This window comes from Physella acuta, unplaced genomic scaffold (assembly GCF_028476545.2).
Source record: "Physella acuta isolate Inbredline_101_S28 unplaced genomic scaffold, ASM2847654v3 ptg000480l, whole genome shotgun sequence".
Taxonomy (NCBI): domain Eukaryota; kingdom Metazoa; phylum Mollusca; class Gastropoda; family Physidae; genus Physella; species Physella acuta.
The window spans coordinates 90,064-103,099 of record NW_026731999.1 but is presented as its reverse complement, the minus strand read 5'-3'; the positions used below and the strand labels follow the sequence as shown (position 1 = coordinate 103,099).

Below are 13,036 nucleotides of genomic sequence, written 5' to 3'. Positions count from 1 at the left end.
TAATTTTGCAATCTTGTCCGTATGTCTGTGTGTGTATTTGTGTGTGTCTGTGTGTAAACACGATAACTTGAGTACCGTTACAGCTCGGTTGATGAAATTTCATATATAAGTATTTTATCAAAATCGTAGATCCTGATCAACTTTTGAGCGATTTCCGATAACCGGAAGTGGTACTTTTTCTACTTTGAATTTTTAAAAAGCCTATAACTTGAGTACTATTTCAGATAGATAAATGAAATTTCCCATGTAAGTAAAAGATTTCATTCTCTACCTTCTGTCAAATTTTGAGTAATTTCCGTTTAAAGAAGTGGTCCTACCCAGTACTACCCACGAGTCAATGTCTGATGCCGCTCATGGTTTGCGCTAATGAATATTGCTGCATCTTACAATTAAAAAAAAACAACCTGGTGTGTAGTTTCAATAAGATCTGCTCTTTTTTTTTTGTATGGTGGTCGTGTTCGGGAGAAGGTTTGGTGGCAGCCTGGTTAAAATCATATTTTGTGTCCTTGGTATTTCACCATTTCTTCGTGCAATAGACAACCTATGTTTGTTGAAACATTAAAGTCTGCTTTTTCTGCATCCGACCTATATCAGCTTTTCCCATTACTTTGCATATTAAGTAGTGGTATAAGCTTAATGGACTCACAAAGTTGTCTCAAGTTGAGTTACAATTATTGGCGCTATAGTATCGCTATAGGTTTACACTTTACAGGGTCAATATTTTTTGTCATAACAACAATAATTTAGCGTTTTATAAAATCGTTATGCAATATAGCCTCCTCCCTAGGCCTATATATGTAACCTATGCTACATTATATCGCTTCCCCAGAGCTAGATTGTTCTTACTTCATTTTTCATCAAATACATGTAGGACTTATACAGGGATTAAAGGGTCGTCCATCAACTACGTCACACTCCTGGGAGGTGTATGTATGTGGAACATTTGTGACGATGGAGAGGGGAGGAATGCTCAGAAAGTGTGACGACACACTTTGTCATTAAAAAGTAAAGTTATAAACCGATATTTATTTTGTAGTTGTAGTTGTTTTGCTGTTTAATTTTTTTTAAAATGTTTTTTAAAATAGTAAATGTCAATTAAAATTGATCAGTAGGCCTTCACTCAATGTTGACCGAGCTAAATAAAAATGTTAGAAAGAAGTCGCTTTTTTAAAATAAATGCCTTTCTAGGTGGGTGGTGGTGGTATGCTGAGGTGTGACGTCATTTTAATGTGAGGGGTCTGGCTTTTTGGACGATGGGAGTAGGGGCGGGGGGGGGGGATACATCGTTTTAAAAATAATTACGTCGTTTATTGATCACCGCTAATGATGCTGGGCTCTGTGTTTTTTTTTTTAACATAAACGAACTCTGCTCTTTAAATGTTGCGTATACATGGTGTACTAAGAATTAATGAACAGTTATTGGAATATAAGGATCGTGTCTCAAACAAAACCTTGTTGCAGTTTAAAAAGCCAGACCACCCCCTCTGGTGTCAAACTTCCTACTACCCCCCCCCCCCCTTAAAATTGCATTTTTTTTAAAACAATTTTTTTTTCTAAAATATTGACTGATCTCGGTCAACATAGGGTAATTTACTCAAAATCTATTACAATTTATTACAACAGTTTTGTTAATTACATAAGCACAAAATAGCGGCTAAAATTCAGTTTCTATCTCCCCCCCCCCCCCCCCACGTATCGCCACAAAATTCGGATCTCTCTACGAGTGTGACGTCATTTATGGACGACCTCTAAAAGAATACGATTAATGTTATATCGACGTGCGGCGCTCTGTTTACTTATACTTATTATAGTATCCAAATAATTTACTGTAATGTATGTCTATAGATCTAGTGTAGATCAATACAGATGCATTTCTAGACAATAATGTTTTGTGTCGGCACAAATAAACATTGGTCTTTTGAAATTGCTATCTAGTCTAGGTCTACTATTCGGCTAATGTATAATGCCGTCTTGTGAGGTCTTTGCTCAATAGTTTTATCTGCTACTATTTAAACATGTGATAATCACATTGCACATGTAAGACATTTTTTTAAAAATGCTGCCTTTGTCTAAGTCAAGTTTAATATTTAGCCTAGCTAGATTTAGCTGATGCCTGGGCCTAACCGAACTTAATCGAAAAGAACAAGAGCGGTGATGTCAATGAAGTTTAAAAAAACACAGCGATTATGCAACATTTAAACCCTCGTTTGCATCCGTAATCTCAAATAGGATGATTATTTTTGGCTTTCTATGTAATAAAAATAATAACTCTATCCATAAATATAATACATTAGATATAATGATATTGTAAACTTGAAATAATGTATAACAAATCCACTGAAAATAGGGAGGAATAACATTATTAGAAGAGCATACGCCACTTTCTACTTCAGTAGCGCCCTCTCGTGCCCAATCAATGGAGTGCGCACCTGTCAGTGCTTCGGATTCAGGCCGGCGTCTTTGTTCCAACTTCGCTTAAGTAATCTTTTATTCTTCGATAAATCCAAATGATGGCACCACAGAAAAGGTCTGCTGAAGAAGCAGAATCCCTGTTGGTTGGTGTAAAGTGTATTATTTGTGATATTGAAGGAACAACAACCCCAATATCATTCGTGGAGGTAAGTCAGCAAAGCCGTCACTTCTTCCACCATCAGAGAAATGAACGCGTTTCTTCATCAAATTAAGATGCCCCACTTTTTAATAACGAGATTTTAACGTGTAATTAGTATACTAATATAAGTTGGATTGACATTAAACCGCAGATGAATTTTATTCTATAATTTGTGATAGATTAAAAACCGGCAGCGTGTTTAGCGTGAAGAAAAACGCCGAGATCCTTAAGCCACATTCTCATCAGCAGGCATGAACCGGGTGTTTTTTTCCCTAATATCGCACTGGGTTTAAATTCAGGATGTTGAATCGATCAGGCTTTTATAATTGAATTAGTCAAAATATTAAGTGAGCTAGTCTGTGCTGTGTAGTTTTAACTTGCTTGTACACGTTTTTATATATCTACTTCTTATTGTTTATGTAAACACGCATGTTTGTATCATTTGAACGCGTGTCGGTCAAAGACCTTGCATTACTACACGTTACACACGTTTGTTGATTCATCGATTTTGGCGTTATGAACGTCATGCGTCCATTTTTTTTCAGCTTACGAGATTCGGCAATTTATTTCCTGTTTTAGCCATTTTATTGTTGTAGCAATCAAAATGTAGTATCTGCTTTTAAGATTAAACGTGAATATTTATCATTTCAATTTGACACCGGCTTATTTAAAGGAGGCCGCCTATGCTTTGATTTAGGTCACGTGACAGAAATGCCTTGTAACTGGAATATACCGGATTGGGAACTATTAATTAGTTGCAAAGTAGGGGTGGCAGCTTAAAATGTTTATTTTTAGTTGCTCTTCTTAGCATTGTAAAAATATATCACTTTTACCCAGTAGGCCTATACATTGAATATATTCACTAGGTGCTACATTATTTTTGACTTTATTCATTAAATCATTAGGCTTACCCAATTGAAAAAATAATCGAAGTAAATGTAGCCTGCTTATTATTTTTGAAAATGTGACCCAAAAATGTTTTGCTAGGCTCAACCAACAGTCATAAAATGGACTGATCTAAAAATTAGTAAACATAGTCATAGGGGCTGTAGGCCTACTGTACTAGTTGTTGTGAGTAGTGAATACTAATATTATAATAGAGGTTGGTGTAAACAATTGTGTAGGTTTGGATCTATGTCCTATTGTAAGATATGACTTGGGTTAGGTTATGTAGGCTATTTAATAATAATATTAAATTTAGGCCTACTGTGACTATTAAACACCAACACACATTTTCAGTTCTAGTGGCCTATAAATTATAACTTTATTATAAGCTACTGGATTTCACTGAAATGTATAGCATCATCACCCTAATAACTATAACCTAATGCTAATACTAATAGTAACATCACAGCAGTACCATTAGTAAAAAGAGTAAAATACTGTTGGCCTGTAGTGTATAGTATTGTCCTGTAAGCCTATTTACATGAAACTTATTTGAACATATATAGATAATTTAAATACTCTTAATTTATATTTTATAGACGTATAGGCTATTATATTTATTCATATATTTTTATTGTTAAAATGTCATCTTTTACAGGCCTGTATTATACTGCTGTTTAAAGTAGGCAACTTCCTTAATACTCTATTTTTTTCCTTTAAATACAGGACACACTCTTTCCTTATGTCAAAAGCAACATAGAAACATTTTTGAATAAAAACTTCGAAAATGCTGACTTACAGAAAGCTGTAGCTGCATTAAGAGATCAGGTAAATACTGGATGTACTATTTTAATCATTGGAAATAGCAACTACCTAATTATTCCAGAAATATTTGTTCTTTTAATTGTTTAATTATGAAAATGTTTCTATTTAGGCTGCAAAAGAAAAAGAAGATAATGTAGATGGTGTTGTTGAAATTCCTAGTGGTGATGCTAGCAAAGAAGAAGTAGTTAAAGCCGTATCAGAAAATGTTAGGTGGCAGATGGATAATAACAGAAAAACAACCGAACTCAAAGCACTACAGGGAATGATATGGAAAGAAGGCTATGAATCCACAGAACTTAGAGGAGAGTATGTACAATGCATTGTATTTAGATTAATTTTATTTCCATTTAAATTTATTGGTTTTTAATCTTATTTATTACATTAAAATTTAGTTGTAGATTGTTGTGAAACAGATTTGTTCTTTGTTATTAAAAATGTTTTTATTTAAATAATTAAAATTATGAAAGTGGATTTTTAAAAAAAAACTGCATTAACTCCTAAGGATTGTTCCAATTGCATATTCGTTTTATTTTTAAGTTAAAATAAAACTGATATCTATTTTTTTTTGTATTATGCACAATTAGGTTGTTTGAAGATGTCGGTCCAATGCTGAAGATGTTAGCCGAAGAAGGGTTTCAGTTGTATGTCTTTTCCTCTGGCAGTGTTGAGGCACAAAAGCTTTTGTTTACAAATTCCGCACAAGGAGATCTTTCAGATGTAAGTATTTAGTAATGAGTAGGCATGTATCTATATAATTACATCTTTATTTGATTATTTTCTCATCATTTTAAACACTCTTTGCATTGTCGTGAGATATTTTCTTAAAAATTGACTTGTAAGCTATTATTTTTCAAATCAATAGCTGAAGTATTACCCCAAAAATTTTGTGAAATTATGGGTTTAATTTTTAGTTTAATAACAAGTCAAGATTGTTGACAACATAATTTAGAGAAAAAAAATGTAGATAATAATATATGAAGGAATATGTTTAAGTAAATTTAAAACTTGTATTTTCTAATTGTAAAAATTGTTTTATCAAATATTTTAGCTGTAAATATAACTGTTTTCTTTCAGGTCTTTTCCGGATATTTTGATACAACAACAGGGAGCAAAACAGATAGTGCAAGTTACAAGAAGATTGCTACAGAAATCCATAGTGATCCTAAAGACATCTTGTTTCTCACAGATCTTCCTGAAGGTAACCACTCATTTTTTTTTATTATAATGCCTAAATTATACCCTGGACTTCTACTAGTTAAAGTTTCTTAATAACGACATGTAGTAAATGTAAATGTTTTAAAAATTTCATGTTATTTCAGAGGCAGAGGCAGCTGTTGCAGCAGGTTTGCGCAGTGCGCTGGTTATAAGGCCAGGTAATGCAGAATTAACAGATGAGCATTTACAGAACTTTGCCTGTATTGAGAGGTTTGATGAGTTATATGGAGATGAAGATGATGATGACGACATCAAGAGGTTTGCTGGTGACAATGGAGAGGCAGACGATGATGAAGATGATGATGATGATGAGGATGATGAAGAGGTTGAAGGGGAAGACGATGATGGCGAAGATGCTTGAAAAAGTTCATGTTTGATTTATCATTGGCATGTAAGTAGTCAGTTGTTGAAAAGTCAGCAAGTGAGAGGTGAATGTAAGTGGCATAAAAACAAAATTTCCCCACTCCCCCTCTTTTTTCTTCTTCTGAAAAATTCCTTTTCTATCATTTTTAGGCAATATAGTTAGCTTTATCAGAACATTTGATTGAAGTAAGTAAAGCTGGATAACAAGTCTACGCTGTAAAACCTCTTAATCAATTATTTCTGCAAGTTAACATTTCTTTTTAAATCCCTCATGCAATTTATAGGGTTTAAGCATTTTTTTCCTAGTTAGTTTGAAAGAGATTTTTTTTTCCTTTATAAGTGTTGTGTATTTTATTGTACGACCTATTCTATAACAGCGAGTTTAAAAGGAAGTGCGCTAATTTAAATAGTAAATTTGACTAGGGAACTAGCAGTTTGAAATATGATGTACATATTTTGAATTAAAGACAGATGAAATTCAGTGGAATTATAGTTATGGTTCTTGCAGAAACTTGAAATTGTAAATTTGCAATCGTTATGTGTACATCAGTTTTGTGCAATTATATTTGATATGTGGTGCTTTATGTTTGAAGATAGTTCATAACTGATTGGCAGCTCCTCTTATTTCTATATTCTGATGATAAAATTTTTATCCAGTTTTTACTTTTTGTAACTTACTAATCATTCATCTCAGCATTTTTTTATAAGAAAAAACATGCTGCCAAAGTAGGTGTGTGTGTGTGTGTGTTTTTATTTTTTTATTTCTTGTTTGAAATCTAGTTATGTAAATAAAATGAGTAGTGGTGTAGAAAACACTGTCTTAATGTCTTTTTAAACTTTTTTTTTTAAATACACAATTTATGTGTGAAATATGTTGTCATATCAGATGAAATACAATATTTCATGAAATGAATAGGTTATTAATAAGGCAGTAAATTTTAGTTTTTAAAACAATCTAGAAATTTTTTTTGTTTACAAGTCTCATGTATACATTATTTGAATCACCTTGTCTCAAAAATATGCATTTTGTGTATGCTTGAATGGAATGCTGGAGTCAGGTTTATTGTGCACCGATGGCCAACTTCAAATCATTCAATTTACTTTTACTTTTCCTGTAATCAAAATTGTTTTTATGATTGTTTAGCAAAACATTTTAATGTACAAATGTTTTATCACCACACTGACTTTTTAAAAAGTTGATTTTTACAAAAAAAAAAAGACTTTTTTTAAAATGACCACCATTTGAATTTTGTTTTTTTAAAACTATCTCAATTCTTTTATATATACATGTTGTGTTCATTAAGATATTAACAGTATCTTTCATACAAGTAATGTTTATTTTTCCAATGCTGGTTAATGCTAGAGAATAAACTTTTGTTTTAGAATAACACTAGACTTTCTCCTATGCATCCTTGTTTTAAAGGACATGGATCTCCTCTGCTTACTGTATCCTAAAGAAACTGGTTTCTTTAGGCAGCAAGTCCTTGATCTTAGTTTTTACCCCATAGGATATTGTTTCAGTCAGTGTAGTTTGTTGTAAACTGAGTATGCATAGGGACAGGGGTTGGATCCTGATCCCTCCAAATTATCACACAATTTGTCATGTTGGTATCACATGTTAAAGGAGGTTAAAGCTCTTTGTTTTTGTAAACGTTATTTCCTTCTGTTGTAATGACATGAACAAATTATGTAGTTTCATACAAAATGGTGTTTACTTTTTTCTTTTATCCAGTTCTTCTTTAAATTGTGTGTTTATGTAGTTAAATTTCTCTGCAGCAATAACTTTACTCTAGAACTAAGTAAAAATAATTTAGTATTCATTCCAGATGCTTGGGTTACTGACAGAAAGTTATTGGTTCTTATCCAATAAACTATCAGTACACTATTAAAATTGTTGAATCTGTATGGATTTTACCAAAGATTTTCACAAATAAAGACAGAACACATCTGAATATGATTGACCAAATTTAATAAATAATCAGGATTCAACAAAAGCTTAGAAATGTATTTTGCTGTACATGAACCCAGATTACTCCAAAAAGTACATGTAATTTAAGCCCCTTACCATTAGGGGAAATTTTGTTTGCATTAGCTGTTGATTCAGTAATAGCAGACCCAGACAAGCAAGTACAATACACTAATATAATGTATGATAGTTAAGTGTACAGTAAGATCAAGCATTACATTATAGCCTTCATTCGTCAATACAGGTATTTCAATTCACACACTGATCTGGTGCCATACTAATAAGTTTGTTAGAAATGGTTAGTCCGTTTTACTTATCACTAAACCAGGTTTTTTTTTAAAGATTGTCCAAATATTTTTTTTATAATATATAAAAATTGTATTCACAAGACACAGTTTGGTTATAACAAAGTTCTACTGTGGTACAAGCATATTTTAGAGGGACTGAAAAAAGGGGTATAAACAAACCTTAAAATGTTTTGGACAATTTTATAAGATGTTCAAGCATTGATTTATTTTCTGAAGTTTATTAAAATATTGAGTCACAATTATTTTTTTGTTGCAATAATCGTAATTTAAAAAAAATAATAATTAAAATATAGATTTATTATTAGATTGTGAACTAATAATTAAATACAGCTCTTGAACTTAATTAAACTAGCAATAGAATTCCGTTAGTAATTTTGAAACCAATTGCATTTGAAATAATTTACAACAAATATTTCCACGCCAAGTCTTGAAAAAATACATTACAAAATATAAATTAAAAAGCCCTGATGTTTGAATTGCACAATAGCTCAACTATGTCTTACCCTTTTTTCAGTCACTTTCATTTTTCTCTCAATTCACGCACAAAAATAATATGCACATAATATTCTAGTGGTGATAACACTGGCAGTTAAGCTGGACAAAAAAAAGTTGCCACTAAATGCAACATGGCAAATTGATTTTAAAAAATACAGTTAAGCTAGCATTTGAAAGGTAGGGAGTAAATTATCCAGATTTTGTTTCGCTCAATGTTGGATCCTTTAAAAGAATTTATAAATATGTTTAGAGCAGTAAAGTTGTTTATACATAATCTGGGTGGAACTAATGATTTAGCTTCAGAAAGGTGCAGACTTCATAAATGAGAAAAAGATAATTTTATTCTAAACTTAGACAACTAAACAACACTACATTGAGATAAGCATTACTGTACTGTTAACAAACGTTTACTTGATGGAATGGTTTATAATATGCTTGCAAGGTGAGGCAGCCACATTTCTATGGTAATCATGCTTGAACAAAATGTCACTAAGGCCACTCTCAAAACTCACAAACTTCATTCATTCACTCTTGTTCTAAAAAGCACTAAATTATTGTAATTAATACATATTAATAAAGACACTCAGATGTTTTTTTTTATATTAACTTAATTATTAATGGCATAAAAGGGTTATTAAACAAGTACAGCCTTAGCAGTGATTACATATAGATATTTAACGGCTAAAGAATATATTACTGTTCTACAAGTTACATTTCATAACTGATTAAGTTTTCTTCTCTTTAGGGGTAAATATTACATTTTTTTGCCTCAACATCCACCCAGTAAATATGTATTGGGAAAAGAATCAGCAAGATTTTAAAATAATCTCGCATGAGATTTCATTGCACTCATAAATTTGATGTAGTAATGACTAAATTAAAATTAGTCCCATTTACATTTTTAAAAATGAAACGCACACACATGAAAAGGAGATGTTTTTTTTTATTGGACTTAAATAGCATTTGATAAGCTAATCAGAAAAGTTTATAACTACAATAGATACATCCACATGACAAATTAGAAATTTCATTCAAAGTCAAATTATCTCTAATTTTCCCTACAATATTTTTGAAAATTTTCAACCTGGTAAGAATGCCAGAACATTTTTAAAAATATAGGGTGAACTAACATTGGCTTATGTATATGTACAGCGAAACAAAAAAAAAAAAGCAGCGGTAAATAAAAATTAAGATGAAACTGAGGACAAAACTTGATGAATCTATATAATCACAGCCTTTTAACATCTATATTCAGATTGACAAATACACTAAAAGATTGTTTTTACTCCATCTCTTAATACAATGAGCTAATCCACATGATAAGTTTGATCTCAATGGAAGAGACTATGAAAATCAAAGATGAGATGTACAAGAACATAAATACTATGGGGGTTCCATGTGGTTAATTCATGAATAAGAATTCAACCAAACTCAAACTACATGAACAATTGGAAATTAGAAATTAAAAACTAAAATGGGATAAGTGTGCAAGGTAAGCAATTGTTATTTCCCCCCAGTTAACCCACTCTTCAAAGAAATCCAGCACAAAGCAGTAATTTGATCGGTGAAAAATGAGAATTATACATGTAATGATGTCTATGCATAATGGCAAACACATGTGAACCAACCCTCTGGTCATGCCAGTGACAGTTCTAGACTTGTCAGGAATTAATGCTACACAGAGTATCATTTGGCACAAAACTCCTCTCTAGAAGAAAGAGCGAAACATTTGTGTGTAAAGAGAAGGTCTGATAAATGTCTCTCTATGAGATAGCTCCCAACAAGCCAGAACAAGTCTGTAAAAACATTCTATCACTAACTTTAAATTAACATTATAATGTATTGAGTGAGTTGGAGGTTTTAAATACACGTATGCTTTGGAAATAAGGTAGGTATTTCTAAATAATGTTTTTGTTTTATATGATAATGGAGAAGACACACTCTTGTTTAAGAAAAACACATGTAACAAAATCAAGTAACTTATTCTAATTTTTTTTTTAAATAAGATTTTTTTCAGCATTTTAAGATGTGAATGAGCCCAATCTACTAAGAGAAATGAAATACCGTAAACAAAAAAAAAAAAGATGTTTGTGAGACCAACAATGACATTTAAACCTGAAGACTTTTTTTTTATCAAAGAGAATTAGGTGAAAGTGTTTGGTGCTTGCAGGAGTGGCTTGTTACGATGATGTGACGGAAAGTATCGCCCCATCCAGGCAGTCAGTTCTAATGGATGAAAGACCTTTGGTTGTGTACGGGAGACCTATGTTAAAGCCATGCATGCCTTTACTTTCACACAGATTTTGTTTTTAAAAAGTACTACAACCTAAATTTAAAACGAAGAACACTAAATGATGACTAGATGGAGATGCAGAACTGAGTTGATGATGGCAATTTAAAAAATAGAAAAGCAATAAAAAAGATTAAATGTATCACGTTTTCAAATATTGTCAATGAAGTTAAAGTTTGTCAGAATATTTTCTTTGATGGATAGTATACTTAAACAACCATACCTCACACCACTGTTGGCCATTCATGAATGATACAATTTTTTTTTTTTTAAAAACAGAATAATCAACGTGATTGACCACTATAAAAACTTAGTGAATTTTGCTACACATGATGACTTTTATGTTTCCAAATCACAAGAAAACAAAAAACCTCAAAAAAAAAAAAAGGTTTATAATTATTATGTATTTGTTTATTTTTTTCTACTGTGTAAAAGGAAAGTGGTTGTTGATGGTGTGGTCTACATATTCAATGATTTTTAATGTATTTTCAAAAAATGCTTATAAAAGCATCTTGTTACAGCATACTCAGCATCTCATAAATACCTAGCAGTTGGTCAAAGTAATTTAGTAAACCTTTTGCAAGCAATAAATCAAAAAACATTTACACTTTTTTTTCCAAAAAAAACAAAAGATTTTCTAATAGTAATAAACATTTAACTAGGCCTACATTTTTTTGTGTGAAGTTCCTTATAAAGTACAAAAAGCTAAAATATTTTTCTCTTTCATTCAAGCAGTCTCTCATCACTGTTCAAGCACAATATGATTAAGCTAAACAAAATTCCAAGCTAAAACAATCTTGCAGGCAACTGGTCTGTGCTGGCTGTCCTACCCCGTACACTAAGGTCTCCTGTACTTTGTATACTCAAGTCTCCAACTGATCGCCGACTTTCCTACATTAGAAAACAGTTTTTATTTATGTTTTTGGCAAAATAAATAAATAGTCTTATGAATATTAAATGTGGGATGGCATGGCCAAATGGTAGTGTTTGGCTTCTTGTCCAAAAGTCTCGCGTTCAGATCTGAGTTTGGTCCATTGGCTGTAGCACGCCCCTGAGTCCACATGAAAGGAGGTGCTGACCATACCATCCCTTCATATGCTGAGGTCAAGAACTCTACTTCATCTGCCCAATGGATTGCTAGGTTTAAAGAGGGACTTAACTACGAATATTAAATGTATAAATAATGTTTAACAGTTGAAATAAATATAGGGCATAAAAAATAATAATGTGGTAGTTTATAATATAGATCAAATAATTTTTTATTTTATTTTAAAGAAGTTTTTGATCAACAATTCTGAACATTATCCTGCATCTTTCCTGAACAAGGGCTGTGAACAGTTTTTTTAAGTCCTCCATTTGTTATGTACAATTTATTCCTACAATTGCTTTCTAAGAAAGCCCACAATATTATAGTCCCACTGTGGGTTGATATTTTCAGACACCCATATGTGTAAAACAACTAAGGAACAGAGAGAGGGTTGACTTACATGTAACTTGTCATCACTACTGCTGATTATGTTGAGAACTGACATGGAGCTTGCTCTTTTCATACTAAGAGACAATAAGGGTATATTTAATAAATAACAATAATAATAAATTAACATTAACATGGCAAATTATAAGGTACATTACTAAGAAGCTGCCAAGTTAAACATTATAAAATGCAAAAAAGGCCAACATTTTATAGGGAAAAAAACCAAAACAGCATTTTGAGTATAATGAATATTATTTTTAAGTTGTGTATAAACATTTCTTGTATAGCAATATTAATCTGTTGTTTTATACAATGTAACACTTCAATTAGCTTATGAAAACAAAAGCAGGTTAAGCAATATACACAAGCTTCTCTAAAAAATGTGAATTCATTTTTGAAAAAAAAAATGCAATTAATCATGATAGATTTTTTTTTTTACTATGTAAAGTAATGTTTGTATGAAAGCTAAAAAAAAACAGTCATTAGTCGTAAAAATAGATGGGGACATGATCTAAAAGAAAAACTCTGAAAATTCTGTATCCAATGTTTACAGACATCCCATAGGCCTTTGTTAAAGCTAAGTTTCCTACATTAACAATAAAAA

General features: G+C 31.6%; 2 protein-coding genes across 20 annotated transcripts in view; one reads left to right on the top strand and one right to left on the bottom strand.

Moving 5' to 3' along the window:
* Window positions 1–2,397: 2,397 nt before the first annotated feature.
* Window positions 2,398–7,604, top strand: LOC131944067 (enolase-phosphatase E1). Its single transcript, XM_059304554.1, has 6 exons — window positions 2,398–2,618; window positions 4,223–4,324; window positions 4,431–4,627; window positions 4,906–5,038; window positions 5,396–5,519; window positions 5,641–7,604. Exons 1-6 carry the CDS (start codon window positions 2,508–2,510, stop codon window positions 5,895–5,897), a joined length of 924 nt encoding a protein of 307 aa, XP_059160537.1. The 5' UTR covers window positions 2,398–2,507; the 3' UTR covers window positions 5,898–7,604.
* A 247-nt stretch (window positions 7,605–7,851) lies between these two features.
* Window positions 7,852–13,036, bottom strand: part of LOC131944065 (kinesin light chain) — a 34,769-nt gene continuing 29,584 nt past the window's right edge. For 18 of the 19 annotated variants that reach the window (XM_059304537.1, XM_059304538.1, XM_059304533.1 and 15 more), the window contains 2 exons: window positions 12,446–12,509; window positions 7,852–11,849 (listed from right to left, as the gene is read on the bottom strand). In XM_059304537.1, coding sequence (XP_059160520.1) covers window positions 11,745–11,849; window positions 12,446–12,509 — 169 coding nt within the window. In that variant the 3' untranslated portion in view covers window positions 7,852–11,744. Of the gene's footprint in view, window positions 11,850–12,445; window positions 12,510–13,036 lie in introns of those variants that run through there. The other variant, XM_059304549.1, reaches the window with a different exon arrangement.

Coding starts and splice junctions, on each gene's coding strand:
- LOC131944067 (XM_059304554.1), top strand. CDS start 2,508: ATGATGGCACCACAGAAAAGGTCTGCTGAAGAAGCAGAATCCCTGTTG. Junction 2,619..4,222: donor CCCCAATATCATTCGTGGAG/GTAAGTCAGCAA, acceptor CTTTAAATACAG/GACACACTCTTTCCTTATGT. Junction 4,628..4,905: donor TCCACAGAACTTAGAGGAGA/GTATGTACAATG, acceptor ATGCACAATTAG/GTTGTTTGAAGATGTCGGTC.